Raw genomic sequence first — 27,368 nt, forward strand, 5'->3', positions numbered from 1 at the left:
GGTCAGTGTGTGTTTGTTTTTATGGCTGGGAAGAAAAAGCAAAGAAAACAGCAACTAAGTCCCAAAGTTGCCTTACATAAGACCCCAAATGTGTGCTACACAAAAATGGCAAACGCAAAAGCACGCAATGACAAAATGGGCGCAAAAAATAGGCGCACGACACTAACAAACAGCATTTGCAAACCGACAGGTGAGAGCGGCCGAAGGAAATTGATTTTCTCCGCACACTTCAAATAGAATTTTATTCAAATGTGCTCAACTGGGCGAGAGTAATGGGCCTGGGAAAACGGGAAAAGCGGTTGAGGGGAAACGCTGTGGCAGGATTTGTCAGCCAATTGGCTAACGAATGCTCGGCGGAGGCGCAGGGGCATGCGCAGATGTCCTGCGCCGTGGAAGGCGCAAGGTGGGGAGCTCCAGCCTTCCAGGCTGAATACCTACTGCTGCTCTGCGCTTTTCGGCCAGCCGTCGCCAGACAGAAGTTACCTTTGCTCCTGCCCGGACGACTGAACGCACGCTGCTGCTGTATCGCCGTAGTCGCCGTCCGTCGCCTGGAAAAAGAACTCCCCGGAGCTACATGTACAGCCAGAAATAGAAAAGAATTATCATTTTTGTGGACCCAGCCAGGGAAATCCAAGCCAACAAGCGGTCGAGCGGTGCGGTTGCATTGCGGGTAGAGTGTCAGTGTGTGTGTTGGCGTCGGTGTGAGCGTCTTTGGCGATCGATTAGCGCGTGCTGCCCTTTTACATAATCGCAGCGAAAAAAGTCCGCGCGCTTTCGTGTGCTTTTGGGTGATTTTGGGTTAATTTGGGTGATTTGGGTGATCGACCCACCCGAACAAAGGGGCCAAAAACGCGATCCGAAAGGAACGAACGTGGCGTCCAACGAGGCCAGCACCAGCGCCGCGGGCAGTGGCCCGGAGTCCGCCGCCCTGTTCTCCAAGTTGCGTAGCTTCTCCATTGGCAGCGGGCCCAACTCGCCGCAACGCGTCGTTTCCAATCTCCGAGGATTCCTCACCCATCGCCTCAGCAACATCACACCGAGCGACACAGGTGAGCAGTAGTTACTGGTTGGTGGGACTTGCATAACGTGGCTTGGTCATAATTAAAATTAAACAACTTCAAGTCGCACACACTAGAGCACTGGGCCCGCTGGCCAAGAGGTTCGTCCTCGTGCTCAAAGGCTTCCGCTCATCAGCGTTGTCCTTTGGCGCACAAGTGTGCCTATATATATACACACTTCATCTGTGTGTGCGTTCTTAAGGACATAGAGAGCTCGTTCGTGAGCTCGTCACTTGCCACATTTCACAGGGTAGACACATTTTATTTATGGCCCCAAAACAGCACGAAACAGCACCGAATCCGTAGGTTCGTTTCACTCAATGGCTATCCGTGCAACATTGCGGGAACGGAACGAAGCAGAACGAACGAAATGGAACAGTTACCGTTTGACCGCCTACCGCCCAAGCTCAGGGATTGAAGCTCTTATGTAATTCCACGGACTGTCCAGGTGAAAGGTCAAATCAGGTGGTACTTGTAAATTAGTGTACCAATTATAGAAAAATAATTTAGTTGTACTGAAATTTAAGCATTTTCATTGAATATTTGAAGAATCTTTACACATGGTGACTTTGTTGGGTAATTACTTTACTTGTAACGAATGAATAGCTATTACCTTCTCAATGAAATTATATAAGAAATATACAAAACTAAACGAATCTTCCTGCCGAATAAGACTGCGTTTCGTTATGCATTTATTCTAAAGGAATCTCCATCGGCATAGCCCAAATTTTTCGGCTCGTTGTTGTTTTAGGACATTTTTGGGGTCACCAATTGCGAATCAATTATCAGAGAATCGTAAACAAATGCCTTTATTAGATTGCGTTGACTAATCAAATTTGTGTCAGTCGTCCCATTAAATCATTACAATGCTCTTCTGGTGGAATGTGTAGTTGGTCTGGTCGTGGTCCGACTGGAGTTCATCAAGGCTTCCACCACTACTACCACTGCTGCCATCCATGGTCCAAAGGAAAAGCCACCAGGCCAAAGCCACCTGCCAGAGGAAGCAATTTTCTCTGGTGCTGCGGCTGCTGTATAATGAAGGCAATAAATATAAATTTCACAAACAAACACAAACAAGGCGACGTCGTCGTCATTAGATTGTTTGCCTTGTAGACGCGTTTGTAACGCTGATGTGTTCATAGCGGTTTCATGTCAAAACAAAAGGGGGCGCACCACCACCCAGTCACCACCACCACCATCACACCAAGAAACCACCGAGAAACTACAGACCCAATCCCCCTTTATTGTATGCCCATCTACGGCAGCTCGGGGGGATGGAAAATGCCAAAAACAAAGGCTGGCAGGAAGGTAGCTCGTAATAAGCTAAACGAGAAACAAGTAACGCATTTGTCTTGATGCTGTCTGATAAGAACGCGCCCGGACATCTCGAGGGTTGCTAGCCCGGCATTGAGCCATCAGGACTCAGAGGGGGGCGATGCGGCAAGGGGCTAGAGGGCGAGAGAAAGTGGGGGAGAAAGAAGCAGGATCTGGACCTGAATTTGTACCCAAGTAGCGACATCAAACGTCATAAACGGGTCGCTGATGGTGTCGTTGATTGCTCCGCATTTGCCAAGCTACAAATGGTTACATTTTAGGCCCTGGGTTCGATGCAGGAATTTAGCAATTTGCTGGAACGGATAGGATATCGCAGTTATTAGTCAAAACTGCACGTAGAGAAAAGTTGGGAATATATAAAAGCCATATGTGCTCTCGAGCTTCAAAAACCGACAACTTTAACTACTCAAATTTAATAGCTGAACAGCTTACAAAGATTTCCAAAAGCTTGTATGTATCTTATAAATCTTAAACGTGGAAATATGTAGTAAAATAAACAGATTCCTGTTTTAAATTCATACTATTAAGCGACTTGCAGTGGTAATTTGAAGAAGTTAGAAATTTTTAGATGTGTGAGGGAATATTTCAGTCTATTGTTCTCTGTGCACAAAACTACTTGAAACGTGAACTGCTGAATGCGAGACATAAAGGTAAATTACTTTTACTCTGCAAAAAAGGCAGCGAGTATGGCCAGGCCGAGTAATTTATGAGAAAATCAATTTGTAATCCAACGCTCACAGTTGACCAAAAAGGGATGTTCGGTGAAAACTGCACATGTGTGCAAGACACGGACATTAGACACGCACACACACACTGGGCAGATCGAGAAAGAGGAAACCATTTGGGGCTCACTCCCCCAAGGGCCCCGCCCATTTAATGTTTTGATTTATAGACAGCCCCCGCACTGGAGAAGCCGCTCATACGCCCCGTGGTACCATCCATGCCACCGAAATGGCGTCCTTTGTGCGTTCGTGCTCCTTTATTTCCATTTTGGGAAGCTGGAAACTGGAGTACGGATCCTCAGGCTAAGTGGCTGCGTGTCCACTGGGAGTTGATAAAAGCACATCAGCTCAGCAGCAATAAGAGCAATAAAAACAAGGACCTGCCGCGCAGAGGGTTGCTTAAAAGCAAAAAGGATACCCTGCTCAAATTGTAATTTTCCTTCGTCCCAAAACTTTGGCAATTAAAAAGTGTTTTCCAACGACTAGCTGAGCTATAGCCAAAGCTAAGAGGCAAAGCCTGGTAAAATCGATTGAACACATTCGCAAGACCGCGACAAGACAATTAAACTTGAAACAAAACTGTCACTTGGTAGTCGAACAAACTCTTGGCAGTTGGAAGAGGGTTAAGGTAACGCTGGCAACGCTGGCCAAGTTAATCGATCAAGAGTGGCCAAGGTAAGGCTCATTAGCTGGTCACAGTTAGAGCCAATTGCTCGGGAACGTGTCTTAGCCGGACCGATGGTAACCGCATACAACACCACTGCTACCCCGACCAAAACTTCAACCCTTCGAACCACTTGAACAAAGCAGCTTACACCACTTGCGGGGAGCTTTACAAGGCCAGTCCCTTTAGGGGGATGGTATCTAAGTCCATATTGCGGACCTGACACTTGTGAGGATTTTCCGCCGCCTTTTGTCGAGTGCATGGGTGCGAAATGCGGCTTACCGTAAATATTATGATATATTTTATATGCTGTTTACTTAAGACAGCACCCCAAAGCCCAAAGCCCCACCTTGAAAATTGGCACTGAAACGAAAATACGAAAACGTATAACGAAAATATATTCTAGATTATTAATTTTAATGGCATTCGCAGCGTTGCCAGGGCAATGGCAAAGCGCCAAAGCTCACAGTTACATGCCATCTCATTGCAAATTCAAGCCGAACCCCACACGATATTATATTTTTTATGTCTCACCCTTGATGAAAGCGAGGGCAGAATGAAATTGTATTTTACGCTGATTACCTCGTCAGACAGACGCAGGCACACCCAGGACTAAAAAAAGCGAATGTAATTTCATTCCCCTTTCTCGGAAAGCAAACATCCTTTACTGTTGCTCAAAAACGACAGAGCGACAGGAGCAGGCTGCGGATGTTCCCAGGGTTACGGTGGGTGGCTAAAGTTGACGATCATCCTGCCATTGAAAAGGCTAGTGGATAGTGGGTGGAGCTTTAAGCCTGGCTGAGAGGAAAACACTTCCTTCAATTGCTGCCCCAGAATCCCATTTCGTCCTTTGTTGTCTGGCAGAAGATTAAATTTGGCTTTGCCTAGATGGCCTGCATAAGAAAATCTTAAAGCCTCCTGAATATTTAAGGCAGCAGCTGAAGCCCCACAGGTAGCGTATTATTAATGAGGCATAAAGTAGAAACTACATTTTGTTTCCTACTGCAGAGCCAGGAAAAACACATGGGTCGTCATAATTTACTGTGGTGGAAGCTGCATAAAGCATGAACGCTTGGCCTTCTAATTGAGGCAGTCGGAAGTTGGCACTCGAGAAAAGATGAAAAGGAAACCCGGCGGGAGCTGCATCAAAAGGTCAGGCGAACGAAACCAAAGCGCAAAGCAAATTCATGACCACAAGCCAAGCAATATTTCCATAAATGTTCAGGCGCTGCCTGGGAAAGCCATCAGCTGTCCTGGGAGCTTTGCCAGACAGTGCGGAAAAATCAATAAAATTATAAACGCATAAATACAAATTGCTAGCTAGCTCATTTATAAACAGGCATACATATATGCACAAAGCACAAGTAGGTGGTTGTGTTCCTTGCAAATAGGTAATCAGTCAAGGAAATATAATACAGCTTTTTTGAAAACATTGAAATATTAATAGGAATGAAAGAAGCAAAGTTTTGATGTCCTGTCATGGGCACGAGTTCTGTGAAACTTGCTCAGGCTGTCGCTTCCAGCTTTTATAATTGCTTATCATATACAGATTATTAGTTAGGAGTAGAAATAATTCCAACATAATTTTAACATTCTGATGGGACCATATATCATATTGAGGAATATCATATATGTCTTAAAGAGAAATAATAAAGTTAATGCTGGTTCCAGGTTCTTCTCCAAATGTTTTGTTATAATATTGCTTTAAAGTACGTGAGATACATTGAACGGTCTGTTTAGTGTGGACCTTGTTGTAATCAACATGTAGGCACACGTTTCTGCACTTGACTCGAGCAGCTGCAGGCGGGCGACCCAGGAGCAACCCCTGGTGCTGATAAAAGCCCGTCAGCCTACACGGCACACCCCGGCACCACCGCCACCACCACCAGCAACACCACCGCCCCAGGGTCAAGTGCGACCACCCACCTGACCCACCCACGGGCCTCCTCCAGCTTTTGTTGTTGGGGGAAAGTACTCATGCATGGAGAAAACTCAAAAATTAAAGTCGCTGGACGAAAAATAAAAGCAAGACCCCACTCGGTCGCAAAACATAATTGACTCATGGGCAGCCAGGGGCTGTTACCATACATCTATACATACATACATAATAATGTATGTAAGAGTAGCTAGGTGAAAGTGGGTGGGTGATCAGAGTTGGTGCCCAGAACCCACGGCTGTCGGGGAGGTTTGGAGCAGATACACGGACGTGGTCATGAAAATTTAATGATAAAACGAAATGTTTTTGCTACGTCTCGTACACACCAAAGCCTCATAAGGGGCGGCTCTGAATTTGGATGGATGGGGATGGTTTATGGCATATAGTAGCAAAAAATTGGGGCAGGGGTCATATTTATACCCAGCACACGTTGTATTTTCGTGTTTAACCAAATGGGGGTGGCTGGTCGCAGAGCGCTAGAAGGTAGATAAATGTTGAAATTAGATCGGCATTGATAGCTGGCACAGCAGCGATGTGAGCTATCGGAGGTTCTTTAACACCATGAAGAGAGGTGGCAGTTTTTGAAGTATTAGTCTAAACTGTATTGCTTTTCACAGAAAAACAATGAATCAACAAAATATAGCAAAAAATACAGTTAGGACACCTCAAAGGAACATTCTTAATAGATAGATAGATTATTACCTAAAAATTAATTTTTTAAAAGCTTACAAACGTTTTAAAAACTATTTTTTCATGTAGTACATACTAAGCTTGACCACCGATACTCTTCGGAAAAGTATATCCCCTACTTAAGCACAATGCTTGGGTGCACTTAAGCTCCCTTTTGTTCGCATTCAAGTCTTTTTTGATGGCGTGCCCGTTGAGTGGGACCTCTTTTGTGAAGTAAAAGCAATAATTATAATTACTGCGTCGACGAGTGCACCCGCGTGGCTCCAAGAACACTTCGCTCCGTTTACATGCCCACAAAATGCAATTAATATAATTGCTATACCCTATTATAATCACCCTGGACCCACAAATGTATTTAATGAATTAGTTGTCGGTATTTGTTTTATGATTGAAATGTGTGTCCCGCGAAAAGGAGAACCTAAAACTGAAAGATATCCCTAATCCTATGTAATCGAAACATTGCGAATGCCACAAACTAATCCTAATACAATACAATTTCTGTTCACCAGCAGGCAGCCTTTTGCAACACAGAAACAACATTTCAATCATAAAATAGACCCAACTAACCAACTAATCCTAGTTAAGAGTAAGAGAGAAAATAAAGCAGACGTGTGAGTGAGAGTGCTGCCAAAAAATTAAGAAATCAATTGTAGCAGGCAATCAAGCAACAGAATTAAAGAAAAGACTAACGAAATCTTGTTTCTGTGTCGTTAAAGGTTGTTCACTGGCATGCCAACAATTCGTACACCTCCAACTACAACAACCACACCAAAACATGTAAAACCACACAGCAACAACATCAAAAGCAGGAGCAAACACCACAGTTAACCACAAGCAACGATAAACCACCTCAGTGCGGGCAATTAGCGGAGCGGAAACGGAAACGGTCATATTTGTAGGGAGAGCTAAGCAATTTCCGGCTGTAAGAATGGCAGGCCCGCAGATCGGAGCTTAAAAGCTTTAAGGCAACAGAGAAGAGTACAAACAAGAAGAGAGAGGGAGAGAGAGAGAGATAGAAACAGAAAGAGAGAGACAGAGGAAGTCCCGAAGAAACTGGATCAAACGTTGTACACCTCAGCAATTGACATTAATTAAATTCAACCAAAATGGCCTCATTCCAAATACCTGTTATCAACCTGGAGGTGCGCGAGGTCAAGGACATCGTCTGGGAGAAGATCCAGGAGCCGGTGAACCAGCGACGCCTCATCCTCGTGATTGTATCGATAGCCCTGCTGCTGGACAACATGCTGTACATGGTGATAGTGCCGATTATACCCGACTATTTAAGAGAGATTGGCAGCTTCGATGACGGGCCGACGCCCCCGCCGTTGAGAGATAATATCACGGGAAAGATCATACCCGTGCATCACGATCATCACGGGCAGGACTCGGCCACGGGCATTCTATTCGCCTCGAAAGCCATCGTCCAGCTGATGGTGAATCCCTTTTCGGGCGGCCTCATCGACAAGATCGGCTACGATTTGCCCATGATGATCGGCCTGACCATCATGTTCTTCTCCACGGCAGTCTTTGCTTGTGGCAGCAGCTACAGTGTCCTGTTCTTCGCCCGATCCCTGCAGGGAGCTGGTTCCGCCTTTGCGGACACCGCCGGATTGGCCATGATAGCCGATCGGTTCACCGAGGAGAACGAGCGATCGCAAGCCCTTGGCATTGCGCTGGCCTTCATCAGTTTCGGATGCCTGGTGGCGCCTCCGTTTGGCGGGGCGCTCTACCAGTTCGCCGGAAAGGAAGTGCCCTTCCTGATCCTAGCACTGGTGTGTCTACTGGACGGGCTGATGCTGCTGCTGGTGATGAAACCGGTCAAGGAGGCGATAAAGCAAAGTAAGGACGTACAGGACCAAGTAATACCCATCTGGCGCCTGCTGATGGACCCCTATATTGCCGTCTGTGCCGGTGCCCTAACCATGTCCAATGTGGCGCTTGCCTTCCTGGAGCCAACCATCTCGCTGTGGATGGAGGACAACATGACCACGGACAACTGGAAGATCGGCATGGTCTGGCTGCCCGCCTTCTTCCCACACGTGCTGGGCGTGGTCATTACGGTGAAGATGGCTCGGAAGTATCCGCAGCACCAGTGGCTAATGGCCGCCGGTGGATTGGCCCTGGAGGGCTTCTCCTGCTTCATCATACCGTTCTGCAGCGGCTACAAGATGCTCATGCTGCCCATCTGTGTGATCTGCTTCGGAATTGCCCTAATAGACACGGCTCTGCTGCCCACACTCGGTTATCTGGTGGATGTGCGATATGTGTCGGTGTACGGCAGTATCTATGCCATAGCGGATATATCCTATTCGATCGCCTACGCCGTGGGGCCCATTATCGCCGGCGGAGTGGTGGAGGCCATCGGGTTTACGGCTCTCAACTTCTTGATAGCCTTCTCGAACCTGGCCTATGTGCCCGTTCTGCGAAAGTTACGCAACATCTACGACTTCAAGCCTTTCGAGAATGAGGCCAATATCCTGATGCAGGACCCGCCCAACAAGGAGTACCAGACCTATGTTATGCACGACCAGAAACCAGTGGCGGGTGGCGTCAAGAACCACCTGGAGTACGGCCAGCAGTATCAGCAGGAGCAGGAGACCAATCTGGATGACCAGCAGTACGAGTACCAGCAGCAGCAGGGATACCAGCAAGGATATCAGCAGGATCAGGGCTACCAGCCCGGCTACCAGGAGCAGGGCGGCAGCTACGCCCCGCAAGGTCAGCCCCGCGTGGCCAATCCCTTCCAGCAGCAGCAGCAGCAACAACAGCAGCAGGTCCAAAGCAGAGGTCCTGCCGCCCCAGCGAATCCCTTTAGGCAAGGATTTTAAACTGTTGCCCCACATGCCGAAAAGCAAAGAAGAAAACCGTAGTTTTAAATCGTGTTCTGTTGCACCTCCGTGTGCAATATTCTGTTCTCTGTTGAACCCACTCTGATCTAGACACATACACATATATTATTACTATAGACATATAGGCAAGTGGTACGTACACTATAACGAGCATTACATGCAGATAGTTAAAAAAGCAGCTAGTTAATGCCTTGCACCGCACCAAATTTTGTATCATACACGAATGTTGAAGCAACCGAGGACAGTGATGGAAATGGTAGGATTTGAGTTTACTTGGATGTGGAATTGGCCATATTTTAAAAAAGTTCTTCATGGGAATATTAATTTCAAAATCCAATTCAAAGTTACGCAATTTGGAAGACACGTGAAAGTGTGAACTGAAATACAAAACTAGTTCTGAAAATTCTTTTTTTAATTAACAGAGCTGATACCAAAAAAGGGAGTTAAGATTAATATAATAATACATCAGAGCTATTTGCAAAGTTGATGTTATATCCGGAACAGTTCACAATTTCTAAATGCCAACAAGAAATAATGTTTCAGTAACTAGAAAAGCGAACCGAAATTGGAAAACTCAAGATTCCCCTATCCAAGTAAGCCACAAAACCACCAGACCTAAGAAACACCCATCACTGATGTAACGCAATTATGCTATATAGAGCGGTCCGATCGGATCGCCTATGCCCTATACTCAGTACTTATGCAGCCGTTTTCGTGTCTATCAGTCAGTGAAGCTAGAGAAACCAAAGCCTAGGCATAGATAGTTGATGAGGGGAGGACTCGGACTCCCGCCTCATCAAGTATACACACAAGTATCAGATATTATATACACGCATACATATATAGTAATATATCCATATACAAGCTAGCTGTAAGAAGCTCAGCTGGCCAGAAGACCACTTTTGTCCGAGTACCGCCGTAACAGGCAATGGCATCCATATCGCAGACATATCACAAGTTGCACAAATCGAAACCCTCCCACGCCTACTGAAAACTGAACAAGAGGAACTCTTTCGGGTGTCGTTGTGGCGGACTTGGGACGAGAGTGGTTTCCCGGCCAGAGGGGTAATATGATTTCCGGTTTTGAAAACATTATGAGTTGAACGTTTCTTAAACATAAGACACAACCAAGGTAACGATACATATCAGAGTCTCGATGGCTCGCCTGTTAAAATTACCAAAAGTGATATTACTTATTGCTACTAGTCTATATACATATATATCGTATCATATCGGTAGCATACACAACTAGATTTAGGACGTACATGAAGTGTACATAAGTTATACAACAACCAAAGGAAACAGAAATCAATTGAGATTCAATTTAAAGTTTCATATTTACCTACCAATCAATTATTATTTGCTTGTTGACTCTATGTGCAGATGGGCAATTCCAACCAGGGAACTGCCGCCATAGTAGATCTTCGATAGCATAGCATAAATGTGTGTACCTTGTCTATAAGATAAAGATAAACCTAACTGAATAATATGAACATATTTACTAACGATTATTGTAGTCATTCAGTACGGTATTTTACTATAATTCGTTTCGACTGCACCACTTTTTAGGGCAGTTTACTGCCCCTATATTATACACCTTTTAGCTGGATATCGATAAGTAAATTGACCTTTTATATACAATTCAGCATGCGTATATAACATCGGAATATTTATCAACACTTTTCGAATGTGTTTACTCGGGAATTGCAGTTGATTGCAAGTATATCGCAGAATTTCTATATTCGTAAACATATCAGTCAAAAGGCCACTTAATAATTGATTATATTAATGTGTTTCCAAAGTACATATGTACGAGTTTGCTATTCGAATTACACAATGCTATACATTAACAGAAATGCACTGATTTTGATGAAGTTACAAAATACGTTCATAGGGTTTTAGAAAATGTTCGTTTCATTATTTTCACTGATTTTGTTATAGATACTCTAGGAAAACAACACTGTTGTCTTGTTTTATGGTTTGCAAGCTTTATACCTAATTAAATTCGATTATTTTTCTTTATTTTACCGACACTAAATATATGTACTTAAAAATATATACATAGATCTACAAATTTACAAAACTGTAGAAATGCTCTTAACTTTAATATGAATTAAACTCATGAAAAAATCTCCCATCAAATGTATCAATTAAAACGAAGACGAGTAGTGGCGAAGAATGAAGTGTTGAAGCAACTACATACTTATATATAAAGCGAAGAAGAGTAAAACCAGAACAATTATAATAGTCAATAATATATATTATTATGTAACATATTATAACATTGTTTATTTAAGTACCTACAATAGAATTTTAATAACAACTAACTAAACATACATATATATATGAAAATGTATAACAAGACACCGAAAAAGCAATATTTATTTAAGTTTCCTTTTAAAGTCATGTAAGGATTAGAATTCCGTTCAAAAATAAAAAGGCATTAACTTTAGTCCGTTGCTTTGACTAATATTTGATTCATTTTTACATGACTTTCGAAACTGGATGTAGATAGACGTCAAACAAATACAACATGACAGTGTCAGGCATTCAAGATTTTGACCGATTTTAACAATTTTAACCAAAGTTTAGCAGAGCGTAACATGTATATGAATCTTCCACTTTTGGTTTACAAATAAATATATATATACAAATAAACAACTAAGTAATAACCATCACATTATGTACTCAAAGGACGAGGAAGGTCGACCAGAAGGTCGATAGTGAAGAGCCTAAAGGATGTGTAGCAGTGCCGGCAATGTGTAATAACTTACTAAACAAATAAGAGCAAATGGAACGCATAAACTGTATGTGTTACGAGCATATAAATATAAATATAATAGTAACAAAAAAATAAAAGCATAAGAGCATGTATAATAACATATTTAAGTGAAATATACATTTATAAAATGAATTATTAAACACTATACCAGTTAATCGAGTGATTATACTCTGCGTATTACAAGTGTTGAATGTTCAATAGCATCATATGAATTATGAATTATATGCAATAACTGTGCGCTATGGATAATTAATGAACAAAATTAATTTTTAATATCGAATATATACTAAATGATATAGGGATTTTACTTTGGCAACAAAACCAGTAGCACAGAAAAATAATTTGATAATTTTTCATATGAGAAATGCCTCTCCGACAGTTTCTATGTGTTGTGCGTGTGAAGAACGTTTTAGGAAATTTAATTGTATACCCTAGAAAAAATAAAATGAGTTCGTAAGTGAAGCCCACAAAGTTAATGCCCCCACGGTTCGGTTTTGTATTGTATATAAGGCATATTGTTAGTTTCGAATGTCCATTTTGGTAGAAGTCAATGTCAACGTCAAAGTCAAAGTCAGAGTCGAACCGTTTCGAGTACATACTCGTACTCACATAGATGGTGCAGAACTAAATTATTACAAAAGTCTTTGCAATTTGTTTCGGCTAATGTTATAGACGTTTGTGTTATATATTTAACAATAATTATTACGACAAACGGTGGAAATTATAATAACAAAAACATAATTAAGCAAATGCAAGCCAGAAGAGTAACTAAAATTTTACCAAGTATCCAAATCCCAGTTCTGTAACGTTGCTGTTCAATTTCCAAGTCGATCCATCTATATTCTATACCTAATTATGTTTGTATCTGTATATCACACCGTTCTTCAACTATCTCCAAAACAAAAGTAAGCAAACTAAGTGCTATGCATATCAAAACGAAGCAATTCGATGTTCGATGACTTAACATAGCCTAAAACCCCTCTGAAATCAAATGTAAGCAATAGGGAAAGAAGCAGGAACTGCCTCGAAGAGTCACTTTTAAAAACGGATCGATGTGTGTATGTTTTCCTTATGATACATTCACGGCAAAAGTCGGCAAAAATTGAAAGCCTAAACAAATATCACTTTTGCCGGCGTTGGCATTTGCCGGATTTATTCAAGGGAAAAATACAAATGGCAAACTCGCACACATGAATCTATAAAAGTATTTGAACTGCATCAAAGAAAGAGAATTCAAAATGGCAGTTGCCTGCTATCGGCTATTGGGAAATGCTATGAATAATGAATTGAACGAGCAGAAAAATTATAACCGAACGTACATTAAAGCATACAGATATGGGCATGAGCTATAGAGGAAAGATAAAGCATTATTCAAGAGCAACACACCCAACACACACCCTTACACCCCCACAACCTACACCATACACACCACACACACCCAACCACAACAGAGACAAACAACACAAAACAAACATGTACTATTGAAATATAATTGTTAACCATGGAAAAACGAGTCTTTTCTTAATGGAAACTGGCAGCCCATCCGATCTATTAACGATTAATGCAATTAATTAGCTAATGTGGGCGAAAAAGGACCTTCTGCTCCGATTAAAATCGAGCCGCATTGTGTGTACAGTTACACCTGGTTTTGGTTTCGTGCCTAGGCGGAACTTGGAAACTTTGGCCCTATGGCATTTATCTCCCAGCTCTGGGGGTTAGAATATATTCCTATGTCTTTTCCCACAAAACCCAAGAGCTTTTGGGGAAATTGTGTGCGTGCCCTGGGGACAGAAATTTGGGTGGAAAATGATTTTATGTTTGCTATTTCCATTAGTAACTTTGGCCCGAGTCACGAACAGCCAACTTTCGTCTACTTAATTATTACGAATTTTTGGGGGAGGATGCCCCAGGCTGAGATACAGATTCAGCCGCAAACGAAAGGTGGACCGATACTCGGGTGTGCCTACCAAATATTCTGACTGCTTAGCCGCAAACCGCAGGCCAAGTACAAGTCAGCAGAATACGAATCTCCGCCACAATGCCCGAGCAATTTACGCTTTCCGCTTGTTTCAATCGGAACAATTACAAGAATTTGAAATGCCTCAATGCGGCAGTTAATTTGAGTTTGGCGCACAAAAGTATGCTAGGCATTTGCGCCAGTAAAGAGAAAAAAACCCAGGCCACATCCACAAAAGCGCAATGTAGTCGCATTCGCCGTGAAACAACGGCGCTAAGACCGTAAAGGATTTACGGCTCAATTGCGATGTGCGTACGACGACGACAGGAGCCCCATGCTCACCGACATCCCCATCCTTGTCTACGTCCACCCTTGAATGGAAGAAAGCCCTTTACTAGCAGCCAAACCGAACAAAAGGGGGAAAACTCATTCACTCGACCATTCATCGCTTGTTTCGACATCCGACAATGTTATGACCCCGCCAGCTTTCGACACTGAAAAAAATCCAGCCATATTTAAAGACAAATCAGCTCATTAAAACTAAGATTAAAGTGCCAGCTACTTTAAACATAGATATTTAAAAGGGTATTTGATTCGTTAATTAATTAATATATGTATATTTTTTTTCGGGTAACATCTCTGAGAAACCCAAAATCTTTATAAACAGACTAAACTTGATTGGAATATATTTTTATTTATTCCCGAATTCTATATTAAATATTTAGTGTATTTTGTGAGATCTACACATGTAATTATTTTAACCCAACTCTAAGGAGAGGTTCCTCTTCAAAGCATTTAGCCTAAGCATTCATCCCTCACATTTTTCTCGGTGTACCTTCATTCACCACCGAACACTGGTACCAGTTGGTGGCTGCGGTTTGGGGTCCCGGCTTGTTCGACGGGTGTTTTATGTAGTCGCAGCGTGTCGCGCCCTCGTCCTGCCGCCTCCTTGGGGTGCGGATTTGTTTTGCCTTTTTAAATTCTTCTCCTTCATTTGCTCCGGTTGCCGTCATCTGCTATTCGGACTGGTCCTAATGAGCTACGGTCCTGGGGTTGACTGTAGCTAAATTGGAATCATGCCGGCAGAAACATTATTTTTCATTGGGATTACATTTTTATCGCATTGTCTGACAGGCGGCAGCAGTTGCCTGTCGTTGCTGCTTCGTCCTTTTTGGAAAGGGAGCTCGGAATGCCATGAATTCGAGCGTGATTTTTGCAGCTTAATAATGGGACCCCGGTTTACTGACGCGTTTTATTGGCCAGCATTTAAAGTAGGGGCGTGTTGGCATTAAGCCCAAGATTCCTCGCCGTTAATGTGTGAAATGTCTCCGGCATATTGCCGTCGCATCCCATTCCCATTATCCAATATACTCAACCATAATAATAACGAGGCATCGATCTGTATCCGCAAAGTTATGGCTGGGCCCAAATCGAATCATGAGTTGGCACAAAACCGACAGATACGAGCAAATTGAAGCAGACAGCTACAGCTGCAGGAAAGGAAAGGGGAGCATTACTTTGGGGTAAATCCCCAATCCGGAACCGGAACTGTGCTGTGTCTGCCACCGAAATGATGCATGAATATCTGATTAGCCGTCTGTCAGCCTAATCAGTAATCCTGGCCATCAATCAATCAATTGGAAAAGTGTCGCTGCCAATGCATATAATTAAAGGTGACGCAGCAGATACATTTTTAGCTCTCAGACGGGGACCCATTCTTATTTTGGGCTGTAGGTGTCAAAAATGGCTATTATTATTAGAGTATATATACATAATATATATATTACTCAAAGTATTCAAAGCAAACATGTACAGCTTATGAGTATATGTAGTAAAGATGATTTCTGCATAAAGCCAGAGAGAATTCCCCATCGCAAAAATCAATCCATTTTCATTTGGGAGGCTCATTTTGTATTTTCCTACGCCTGGTCAGGGGAAAACTTGGCAATTGAAATTTATATTTGGACATCAAAGAGAAAGTAACAAGCGCAATAACTTTCCCTCAACTGTTGTAAATTGATATTTGCTCTATTAAGCGAGCGAGATACAGCTACCCCAAAACCATTAGCCTTGGATCTGAGCGATGGGCCACCCCAGAGAAGAGTGGCCCAAACCAGAGCTTTAATTACTTCATTTGAATTTCTCAACGACGCTTCCTAATACAATTTATTACAATTTGCTGATGGGTATGATGGGTGATCCTGGACAGGTTACATTTTGTGGCTGCTGTTGTTCCAGCACGGCAAGGACAACAAAGGAACGGACGTTCAAATTGCCGCCACGTGACTCCATTGTGTGATTACCTCCGCCAGCTATGTAGTTGCTCAACTAGGGAATCTTTAGCGAGATAATGAAAAAAGGATAATAAATTGCATTAAATTTGACATCGTTGTGGGTGAGGCGCGTGGCTCTACCCCCACTTCTGCTCAAAGGGAAACAAAGCCAAGGAAGGCCTGTTTGCCGTTTCTGCTCGTTTTCCTTTTATCCCGATTGCCATAGAACAATTTTATTAATAACATTATGATTGTCGGTGGGTGGGGTCGATTTAGCTGGAAATCGAGCAGCTCTACAAAGCTTGGTAGCCGTGCTTCAAAGTGGTCAATGCGTTGACCCTGAAGTAGCTGCTACGTCGCGTCGACTTGTGTGGTACCCTCATATGGTAAGAGGTTTAGATAAGAGGCTTGTTACCTTTGACAGTAAATGGATATTATTAAAAACGGGATTGTAATGAATAATGTAATTTCAAAGTTATTTTGGGGCTATGCTCTTTATTTTACTGACCGTAAACTTGATCTTTGACCTAACGTATCACATCTAGAACAGATTCTGTTCCTTGAATCGTTTGCGCTGGTCTTCGCGAAATTCTCGACGAGCGGCAGGCGGAGCTCCTTGTAGATTGCGGATGACCATATTCCTCTCGCAGTGAATATTTGAATTGTAAGTCGGAGTTGGCGGCTCGGCATCCCAATCCTCACCAGTTTCCATCGAAAATTCTCGGGGTCTGGGTTCCACAGAAGGCAACACACTCGGCAACTTAAAGCGCTCCATGGAGGCTCGATCGGAACACTCGAAGACGTGTTTCTGGAAGTCGGGATCCGTGTTTTAGATAGGTTTAAAGGTGTATATGCCGGGTACTAGTTTGGCTTACCTGCATTTCGGCAGCAGAGGGTAAATGATTATCATTAAATGGACAGCGAGCCAACTTTGCTGAAGGAAAGTTCTTGGCGCAACGGATAAAATGATTGTTCAAACGGAGTGGCCTTATACGATGGGCGCTATCGTACGGACACACGAGGTACTCCTCAAAGCTTTGACCGACCACAAAAGCGTTACTCTTAGACATTTACTCATTTCCTGTGTTTGTAAAAGGATTTTTTGATATTTTCCTATGGACGTGTTTCGTAAAGCCACTACAACAATGGACTTTAGATTCATCAAATCTGGATATAAAAATCGATGTTTCCTTGTGGAAAGAAAGTTGTAGTAGTTTGGAAACTAGCCACTGACTGCCTGACAAAAGTCCCTACAAAGGACATCCTTTCCATTGGGCCTGAGCCGGAAATTCGAGCTACTCGGGCGCAATGGCAACCGGAAGTGCTTATACAGCTGAATTACAGCAATGACAGCTAAAGTTTTTATGTGTATGTCAGGAGCCAAAAGGCGGACAGTCGAAAGGAAGTGGGCCTTGATTTAAGCCCGAGAGTTTTCAGTTTCCTCTAGCAATTTTATTACATTTCACCGGCGGAGGCCAAGACAATAAATGGCAAACTAGCACGAATTTGTCCGAATCTTGTGTGTATTGATGCGGGACGATAAATGGTTGTGGCTCATCGAGGGGATAATCGATTGCGGGCTAAGGAAATTTGAACTGCAGATAAGGGGCATTAAGTTAAGGGTTGTCAAGATCCAAACCTACTAGTTATACCCGTTCCTCGTAGAGTAAAAGGGTATACTAGATTCGTTGAAAAGTATGTAACAGGCAGAAGGAAGGGTTTCCGACCATATAAAGTATATATATTCTTGATCAGGACCAATAGCCGAGTCGATATGACCATGTCCGTCTGTCCGTCTGTCTGTCCGTCCGTATGAACGCTGTGATCTCAGGAACTACAAAAGCTAGAAAGTTGAGATTAAGCATACAGACTCCAGAGACAGACGCAGCGCAAGTTTGTCGATTCATGTTGCCACGCCCACTCTAACGCCCACAAACCGCCCAAAACTGCCACGCCCACACTTTTGAAAAATGTTTTGATATTTTTTCATTTTTGTATTGGTCTTGTAAATTTTTATCGATTTGTCAAAAAACTTTTTGCCACGCCCACTCTAACGCCCACAAACCGCCCAAAGCTGGTACACCCACACTTTTGAAAAATGTTTTGCAATTTTTTTATTTTTGTATTGGTCTTGTAAATTTCTATCGATTTGCCAAAAAACTTTGGCCACGCCCACTCTAACGCCCACAAACCGCCCAAAGCTGCTACTCCCACACTTTTGAAAAATGTTTTGATATGTTTTCATTTTTTTATTAGTCTTGTAAAATTCTATCGACTTGCCAAAAAACTTTCTGCCACGCCCACTATAACGCCTACAAACCGCCAAAAACTGTGTTTAAGACTCTCCTTCTCCCTTCCACTAGCTGAGTAACGGGTATCAGATAGTCGGGGAACTCGACTATAGCGTTCTCTCTTGTTTTTTGTCTAAAAACGCGGAACACTCGGTGACGCATAGGCTATACATCTTTTTGCTGAAACTGTCAGCCGCTCGATAAGGTCGGCATTCCCATTCGGATACCCCAAAACTCTTGAGGCTTGTGACAGTGATTAACTAGTTGGTAGCAGCAGTCTAACGATTGCGGCAAATTACTCAACCATTTAATTTGGTGTTCAACAAGTAGTTAATCAGCGATTGTCGCGTCGCGCGTGTTTTCTTTGTTATTTCAGGATGGAAAGACTCGATTCTGTCGATTCCAAAGAAATGGCTCTCAACGGCCGAGTCTGTGGACGAGTTTGGATTCCCTGACGTGAGTAAAATTGATTAAACCATTTCGAATTCGCCTTCCCTTTTCCAGCAAATATTTGCCCTAGGCTAAACTCGACTGTTACTTGAACAATTCAAAGACAAACACTCGCACAGACGACAGACTAATCCTGTTTGTTATAATTACAAATGCAAATAACGAGGGCTTTTGTATGGCAACAGGGGCTCGGGTTGTTCCTGGCAGCCAACCTGCGTGCAAACAAGCCGGAAAAACCAACCTTTCCCAACACGACCCCCAGCCCCCCAAGCATCAAACCCTCAAACCCTACTACCCTCTACATCCCCCCACACTCACCTGAAAAAAAGCACAGCAGCCACAGTAACAACCCCCGAAAAGCAGAGTTAGACATCTAAATTGTAAACCGATGGATGAAAGGGAATCCCCCCCGAAAAGAGACAAGTGACAGGAGACTGGGGTTTTGGATATAACAAAAGTAACAATTGCTTTGAAAGCGGAGAAGAGGACGTATCCGGAAGTCAACGGCGTGCTGATACCATGTCGCTTCGTTGTTAAGTGGAAAACTGTGTTTTCGCAGCAGGTAAATCAAGGTCGATGGATACATTTAAACATGAAATGGCAGTCAGAAATCCTGTATTCAAAATCAGCTGCTTTGGCCATCCGGCAATCGATTGGATTGCAGACCTCGAAATACGACGTTTTTCCGACATGGAAACACCCAGGGAAAAATTTCTCAATTAAAGCTCCCGGGCGAGGGTGGAAAGTGGAAAAGGAAAAAATGTCAAGGAGCGCAATACAAAGTCAGATTCAAGCCATTCCATTTCTTTTTGTATTTTTTGTGATTTTGAATTTGGCTCCCCAGGGCTTAAACTTTTTCTATTGCTGGTGGCAGGACAAAGCAACTTTCCATTTGACGCTCGATATTGCCATGCATACAAATGAGGAAATGGGGAAAAAATTCCCGGGAAAACCGGGCAATGCCAAGTGTCTAGGATGAGTGGAAGGGAAATAAAATTAAATTTGCAGCACCACGCAGCTTACTAACCCCATCGAGAACCCTTTTTTCTCCCTCTCTTCCTGCAGACTCTACCCAAGGTGCCCGTTCCAGCACTGGATGAAACGATGGCCGACTACATCCGCGCCCTGGAACCGATTACCACGCCGGCGCAGCTCGAGCGGACCAAGGAGCTGATCAGGCAGTTCTCGGCTCCCCAGGGAATCGGAGTGCGACTGCATCAGTATCTGCTGGACAAACGCGAGGCGGAGGATAACTGGGTGAGCATTATAGGTGATAGATTTCAGGCTTTCAAATCTAAATAAAAATGCAACAATGCAAAAATAAATAAATTCACTTTTTGTCAACAAACTGGTTTTCATATTTCTGCAGTTTTTATTTGATGGCTTACAATTAAAATTTCTTGTAATTAAATTTATATTGGGGCTGTTAAAAAAAAACTAAAAGTTACTATCTTTTCATAATGAGTGTGTCGACACTTTATTCAGACAAAAATCCTGAGGCTTTTGATAGAACTAACTCGAGGATTTACTTAATCGGTGTCGGCCACAGCCGCGGTCGGAGGAGTGTCGTTTATGACTGGAGCTGTGGGTGCGGGCGTCACTGGAGTGGGCACGTTGCTGTCGTTGGGGGATGGGGGCTGGGGCACGGAGATGGTGGTACCAGTGGGGGTGATGATGTCGTCGGAAACGGTGGTGGTGGTTGTAGGAGCATCAGTTGGTGGGACGGGCACGGTGGTGCCAGGTGCCTTAGTGGTGGGGGCAACGGTGGTTTCGGTGGGGGCAACCGTGGGGGCAACCGTAGGGGTAACAGTGGGGGCAGCAGTGGGGGCAACAGTGGTGGCGATGGACACACAGGTAACGTTGATTTTCAGACTGCTGCACTGGGTGCTCGGGAAGTAAGCATCGCAGGTCACGCATTTCTGCATGGCATAGTTGAAGTAGGTGTTAGTAGGGCAGCCGGTCAATGTGGCGGTCGACTTGGAGGTGGTGGTCGCTTTACTGCACTGGTAGTAGACGGTGGCGTTCTCGTAGTTGGGCAACTGGATTCCAGACAATGGGCATTCAACGGGATCGATTTTTTCCGAATACTGCGGAACTTTTCCGCATTCGGCATGGGCTTTTCCGGCCACGGCCAGCAAGGCGGTAAGCACAAAGATCACTTTGGGATTGGAGAGAATAGAAGAAGTTTGGTTGATGGGCTATATCCGTTTTGCGTCTGTGAGGTGCTGCTTACCGGCTTTCATGTTGATGGTTTTATTTTCGGGTTACTTGCGAGACTGAAGAAGGAATGCGTCTGGCTGCTAACTCGGCTCACCGATCACTGATGCATTTCTGGCAGCTCGAAGGGCTTTTTATGTGGAGCCAGCCCATGCTAGGCACGTTTAATCAGCCCGCTTCTAGATTAATTCGTGTCTTGTCAGACCGGGTGCGAAATTGAAATCAGCAATGCCAACCAATACCAACCACGCTTAATTGCGCCTTAGAATCGTTGCCCCGAAGTCTCGATAATCTCGGCCAGATAACAACGGGGCGGAAACTATTCCGAATCTGGCTGTCAAGTGAGCAACAAATAGGAACTTCTCATTCCGAGTGTCATGTCAATTAGCATCGCAAATAGATCATCTGGGGAGGCGGAGATCCCATTCCTACCTGGTAATGACTTCATGATATTTTCTGCGGAACTGAAGTTCTCAGCACTTTATCTCTGACATTCAGATAGCAGCAGTTGTTGCTACATAAAGACTTTGTATTGTTCTGGGGAACCACGCCGTTCACCCTGAAATGCTAGGAGTGTTATGGTAATTCTTGAGCATTCAATTTGGAGTGTAATAATTCAGGTATTCAGGTTGTAAGGGTTTCCAAAACGCTTTAATTGTGCTGTATATATTGTATTGGTCAGCAAAAACATTTGTGAGTTTAGAAATAACTTAAAGAAGACGTGTCTCTTACAAGTTTCTGGTTTGGGATACATACAAAAGTGTTATTTCGATGTTATCGAAGTTTCATATCTATACCACTAAACCTTTCCACATCAATAGGTGATTAAAATTTTTATAATGTACTCCCAATAAACAGATAACATACAGGTATGCGCCAGCAGTGTCCTCGAACGTTTGTTCTTTTCCATGATATTTGGACGTCCCCAAGTAAAGTCTTATAGCATGTTATAATCACCATATAATTGCACTTATCGTTTTCGCTTAGCATTGATTTAGTTTTTTCATCATCTATATATTTGGATACTTTACCGACCTTGTCGTACCTCTCACTGCTATTTCTAGAATTTTTAATTAAAACATGTGAATAAATATTGTCAAACTTATGACCATTTAAGGACGGAGAATACCAATAGCTCAGTTCTGACAGGCAGCTCCTATCTGTTCTTCACTTCATTCTTTTCGTTTAACACTATCAAACTCAGATGTCTATGGCGGCCGATCAAAATATTTCGTGCCTAACAAGAAATCACAATCAATTACCCGGTTTTCACTCCCTACCGCGATAAGAAAGTTCTGCAAACAACAAATGCCATTCCCGTAGAGAAATACGAACGAAAGTCGTTGCCAGTTAGATATTTAATTACTTTAGGCTGCTATTTAGAGTAGTGAATGAAATTCCGCTTGCTGAACGATGTGCATTAAACTGGCGATCTTCGTAAGGATTGGGACTTAGGCGGTGGCTGGCTTCTTCTGGGCCTTGCTGGGTGGCGTTGGCTTCTTGGCGGCCTTGGAAGGAGTCGGAGCAGCTGGTTTCTTGGTGGCGGCGGCGGGCTTCTTCGCCATGGCAGCCTTGGAGGGCACTGGAACGGTGGCCTTCTTGCCGGGCACAGGGACAGGGACCTTCTTGCCGGGCACGGGCACAACAGGCTTAACGGCAACGGTGGGTGGGGTTGGTGGCTCTGGGGCCGGGGTTGGTGGGATGGGGTGCGCCTCAACCTCCTCCTCATGGTGATCGTGGTGCTCCTGGTGCTCATGGTGCACCGGGGTCTCTGGCTGAGACAGTGCGGAGATCACTGGGGGTGCATTATCGATAACGTTCATGGTGATGGGAGCTGCGGTGGGCAGGACATCCATGGGGGGAGCTGGGATGTAGTGGGCTGGCGATACACACTTCTGGAGGACAAAGGTGAAGACCTCGCCGGCAGGACAGTGGATAGTCAACTGGCTACCGTAGATGCTCGGGCACACATAGTACTCTGAGTTGCTGTGGTAGCTGGGCCAGCGGATGCCGATCTCACCGCGGGCGCACTGCAGCGTGTAGTCCAAGCGGGCCTGGCTCAAAGCCAGCAGGCTCAAGAAGGTCAATGTGAATACTGGCAGGATTAAAAAAAAGGAAGTCTTTGATATGGATGCTACATATATTGTAGAGATCTTTTCACATCCTACCTTTCATCTTCGGGCTTGGTCCGTTTGGGTTATCCGTGATACTTCAAGGGAACTGTGGTACTGCTATTCCAATGGCCCAATTGCCATTATTTATACTACTTCGCATCTTGCTATCAGAAATCAGTGATCTATCAGTGAGCTATCAGCGATCTTCGCGTGATGCTACGGGAAAGACATTCAGACCGCGCCCAAAATCTCCGAAAAAATTCACAGCTAATTGAATTTGTGTCGAACACGACAAGGAAATATCGACCTCTAACAAGATTTTCATGTAAAGGCCTTGGCCAAAAGAATTTGAACATATCTCTTAAATTTACATTCCTACAGGTTGTAAGTCTGAGTTCCAATGAGAACTAAGCACCAAGCACATTTTAAAAGAGTAAATCTTTTTTTTAACAGGCGTATTACTACTGGCTCAACGAGATGTACATGGACATTCGCATCCCTTTGCCGATCAACTCTAATCCGGGCATGGTGTTCCCGCCGCGTCGCTTCAAGACCGTCCACGACGTGGCCCACTTCGCCGCCCGCCTGCTGGACGGCATACTGAGCCACCGCGAGATGCTGGACAGCGGGCAGCTGCCGCTGGAGAGGGCCGCCTCCCGGGAGAAGAATCAGCCGCTGTGCATGGCGCAGTACTACCGTCTGCTGGGCTCCTGTCGTCGGCCTGGTGTTAAGCAGGACTCGCAGTTCCTGCCGTCGCGGGAGCGACTGAACGACGAGGATCGCCATGTGGTGGTAATCTGCCGCAACCAAATGTACTGCGTCGTGCTTCAGGCCAGTGATCGTGGGAAGTTGTCCGAGAGTGAGATCGCCTCGCAGATCCTCTATGTCCTCAGTGATGCTCCCTGCCTGCCCGCTAAGCCCGCGCCGGTGGGTCTGCTGACCGCCGAGCCAAGGAGCACGTGGGCACGGGACCGGGAAATGCTTCAGGAGGACGAACGCAACCAACGCAATCTGGAGCTCGTAGAGACAGCCCAGGTGGTGCTCTGTCTGGACGAGCCGCTGGCTGGGAACTTTAATGCCCGCGGTTTTACGGGTGCCACGCCCACTGTTCATCAGGCGGGCGATCGTGACGAGACGAACATGGCCCACGAGATGATCCACGGCGGAGGCAGCGAGTATAACTCCGGAAATCGCTGGTTCGACAAAACCATGCAGGTAATGCCACTGGGACTTGATTTATAAAATTGTATTGCGTAATTATTTTGCATTCGAACATTTTCAAAATTTAACCTAATTTGCAGCTCATTATTTGCACCGATGGAACTTGGGGCCTGTGCTATGAGCACTCCTGTTCCGAGGGCATTGCAGTCGTCCAGCTCCTGGAGAAGATCTACAAGAAAATCGAGGAGCACCCGGACGAGGACAACGGTCTACCGCAACACCACTTGCCACCACCGGAGCGTCTGGAGTGGCATGTGGGTCAGCAACTGCAAATGCGGTTTGTCCAAGCATCCAAGAGTGTGGACAAGTGCATCGATGACCTGGACTTCTACGTGTACCGGTACCAGAGTTACGGAAAGACCTTCATCAAATCGTGTCAGGTCAGTCCGGATGTGTACATCCAGCTGGCCCTGCAACTGGCCCACTACAAGCTGTATGGACATCTGGTGGCCACCTACGAGAGTGCGTCCACTCGACGATTTTTGCACGTAAGTATACGAGCAACTCAGTTTTATCTCCATCCAGGCAATTTATCTCTGAATAATTATTTCCAGGGTCGCGTGGACTGCATCAGAGCGGCCAGCACGGAGGCATTGGAGTGGGCAAAAGCCATGTGCCAGGGTGAGGGTGCAAACGTGCCACTGGAGAGCGATCGCGATGATGAGGAGGAGTCGCGCAAGGTCAAGTTTAGCATTTACAGTGTGGGTATTCCAGCGCAAGCCCACCTTCTTGAATGGAGTAACTTATCTTCGCCCCCACCCACAGAAGGATCATCTCCGTGAGCTGTTCCGGTGCGCCGTCGCCCGCCAGACTGAGGTGATGGTGAAGAACATCCTGGGCAATGGCATCGACATCCCGCTGCTGGGTCTGCGAGAGGCCAGTATAGAGGTCACCGGCGAGATGCACGAGCTGTTTAGAGACGAGTCCTACAACATATCGCAGTGCTTCCTGCTTTCCACCAGCCAGGTAGTAATTGGCCAATAGGTCTTCACTAATAAGCACTGCACTTTATCACCTCTGCACCACCTAATCAATTCTTGCACCACAGCACCACTGAGCACTAACCAGCTGCACAAAAGTAGGTATCAGCTAGACTGAAAATTTCGTGAGGATTTGGCAAAGAAGATTTTAGGATCGGTATAATGGTCCCTTTAAAAATACCATTTAGGTGGCCTGCTCTACGGACAGCTTCATGGGATACGGACCGGTGACGCCACGTGGTTATGGCTGCTCCTACAATCCACAACCGGAGCAGATCGTCTTCTGCGTCTCGGCCTTCTACTCTTGTGAGGATACGAGTGCCTCGCGCTACGCCAAGTCGCTGCAGGACTCGCTGGACATAATGCGTGATCTACTACAAAACTAGACGGTTCTGGCCAGGATTAAGGCCCATCAAAGAGGATGGGGTCCACCAAACACATATCAGTAAATGTACCTAAGCAGGTTAGCGAACGAAACTAAGTAAGTGTAACTAGCGACCACCCGGGCGTTTTATTTGTGACCAAGCACCACCAAGCGAGCCACCCAACGAAGGGTGGGGATCTGAAGAATAAGAAGGATAACGATAACGAAATCGGAATCGAAAACTAATGTCAATCACTATCACGTTGAGACAAAAAAGAAAGGAAACTATACGCAACCCATTCGCTTTACATATCCGTTACCTAAGTATCCTAGTAGTTTGAATTAGAACAACTTTAGTCAATTAAATGTTTTAGAGCCGTTTTATGCGCAAACTGTTAGTGCTGTTATCTAAGTGTGTTACTTGTGCAATATGAAATATGAGTGTTATACCAATCACTTGCTAACTAAATTAGCAGAGCTTACGAACTTGTTTACCCCAACTGCCCGGATTTCCTGCGAGCAAGCCCACAAGTATGCAATACTTTTTGTTACAAAAGTTGTGTTTCAAATACGTTCTATAGTTGTTACAAAAGATACTAGCTAAAGCATATACTAAAAGTACTCTGCGCTCGTTACTGCAATTTCATTGTTTGTTTGAGGACTAATTACAAGAATTATATAGTGTCCGTTGCTATATTTCCATATATGTATATTCATGTTTTAGAGAGCAAATGGTATACCGTAACTAAAGGCTTTTTGGATGAATATATATATGTACAACCCGTAAATGAATAATGAAAAAAAGTAGAGGATTATATATATAATACGCGTATAGACTTGAGACGTAACAATACATATCAATAAATTTATATACATCCCAGGAAGGCAAAAAATGCGATAAGCAGAAGCTCCCCCACGGCGGAGGACGATTTAGAAAGATATAGATATATAACCTATGTGTGTTTGTCTGTTCCACCCGATAGCGAAAAAGTATGTTTCGATAGCAATCCAAAGCTATCAATAATCTACAAACAATATATATATATACATAAATACTATACGTATGTTATCTACAATGGAAAATATATGAGAAACGTTAAAGGACAACCAGATACATATATCAAACTAGTTGCTGTGTTCATTGTTGCTATATATGTATGATTATCTTCTAAACTGTTAACCAAACTATCAGTATGTACTATCCAACTAACTACCCTGTATTCAATCTGTGTATCATTACGTTACCTTACTGTTTGTCGTTAAGTTTGACTCGTTTCCATATGGCCAAGAGCCACAATAAATGTATGCAAAATAATCACGAACCGAATAAATTGAAATAAATGCATTACAAACCAAGACCATCATTCCTGACCTACAATTGATCTGCTGGTAAATGAAAATACTCGTATGCGGCCAAATTGGCCACATATTTCAGTGACTTCTAAGAATAGATAAATCGTCT

General features: G+C 44.1%; 5 protein-coding genes across 5 annotated transcripts; 2 read left to right on the forward strand and 3 right to left on the reverse strand.

The window, feature by feature from the left end:
- Positions 1-272: 272 nt before the first annotated feature.
- On the forward strand, positions 273-27,270 carry LOC6535601 (choline O-acetyltransferase). Its single transcript, XM_002096193.3, has 9 exons — positions 273-403; positions 748-1,049; positions 18,937-19,016; positions 20,076-20,267; positions 23,795-24,556; positions 24,643-25,050; positions 25,117-25,263; positions 25,328-25,528; positions 25,731-27,270. The coding sequence occupies exons 1-9, from the start codon at positions 273-275 to the stop codon at positions 25,926-25,928; spliced, it is 2,421 nt and encodes an 806-aa protein (XP_002096229.2). The 3' UTR covers positions 25,929-27,270.
- On the forward strand, positions 911-13,549 carry LOC26534819 (vesicular acetylcholine transporter). Its single transcript, XM_039376481.1, has 2 exons — positions 911-1,049; positions 7,122-13,549. Exon 2 carries the CDS (start codon positions 7,512-7,514, stop codon positions 9,234-9,236), a length of 1,725 nt encoding a protein of 574 aa, XP_039232415.1. The 5' UTR covers positions 911-1,049; positions 7,122-7,511; the 3' UTR covers positions 9,237-13,549.
- Positions 16,748-17,450, reverse strand: LOC6535602 (gametocyte-specific factor 1 homolog). Its single transcript, XM_002096194.4, has 2 exons — positions 17,145-17,450; positions 16,748-17,077 (listed from the first exon to the last, which is right to left on the reverse strand). Exons 1-2 carry the CDS (start codon positions 17,337-17,339, stop codon positions 16,811-16,813), a joined length of 462 nt encoding a protein of 153 aa, XP_002096230.2. The 5' UTR covers positions 17,340-17,450; the 3' UTR covers positions 16,748-16,810.
- Positions 20,345-21,383, reverse strand: LOC6535603 (peritrophin-55). The gene is made up of 2 exons (XM_002096195.4): positions 21,244-21,383; positions 20,345-21,168 (listed from the first exon to the last, which is right to left on the reverse strand). Exons 1-2 carry the CDS (start codon positions 21,251-21,253, stop codon positions 20,540-20,542), a joined length of 639 nt encoding a protein of 212 aa, XP_002096231.1. The 5' UTR covers positions 21,254-21,383; the 3' UTR covers positions 20,345-20,539.
- LOC6535604 (vegetative cell wall protein gp1) lies at positions 22,568-23,543 on the reverse strand. The gene is made up of 2 exons (XM_002096196.4): positions 23,396-23,543; positions 22,568-23,322 (listed from the first exon to the last, which is right to left on the reverse strand). The coding sequence occupies exons 1-2, from the start codon at positions 23,400-23,402 to the stop codon at positions 22,679-22,681; spliced, it is 651 nt and encodes a 216-aa protein (XP_002096232.1). The 5' UTR covers positions 23,403-23,543; the 3' UTR covers positions 22,568-22,678.
- Positions 27,271-27,368: the final 98 nt, after the last annotated feature.

The sequence above is a fragment of the Drosophila yakuba genome, chromosome 3R, assembly GCF_016746365.2.
Source record: "Drosophila yakuba strain Tai18E2 chromosome 3R, Prin_Dyak_Tai18E2_2.1, whole genome shotgun sequence".
NCBI lineage: Eukaryota > Metazoa > Arthropoda > Insecta > Diptera > Drosophilidae > Drosophila > Drosophila yakuba.

Excerpts from the sequence above, each read along its gene's own strand:
- LOC6535601 (XM_002096193.3), top strand. The coding sequence starts at position 273 with ATGGGCCTGGGAAAACGGGAAAAGCGGTTGAGGGGAAACGCTGTGGCA. Across the intron at positions 20,268-23,794 it reads GCGAGGCGGAGGATAACTGG|GCGTATTACTACTGGCTCAA; the intron begins GTGAGCATTATA and ends TTTTTTTAACAG. Across the intron at positions 24,557-24,642 it reads GGTTCGACAAAACCATGCAG|CTCATTATTTGCACCGATGG; the intron begins GTAATGCCACTG and ends CCTAATTTGCAG.
- LOC26534819 (XM_039376481.1), top strand. The coding sequence starts at position 7,512 with ATGGCCTCATTCCAAATACCTGTTATCAACCTGGAGGTGCGCGAGGTC.
- LOC6535602 (XM_002096194.4), bottom strand. The coding sequence starts at position 17,339 with ATGTCTAAGAGTAACGCTTTTGTGGTCGGTCAAAGCTTTGAGGAGTAC. Across the intron at positions 17,078-17,144 it reads CCTCTGCTGCCGAAATGCAG|AAACACGTCTTCGAGTGTTC; the intron begins GTAAGCCAAACT and ends CCCGACTTCCAG.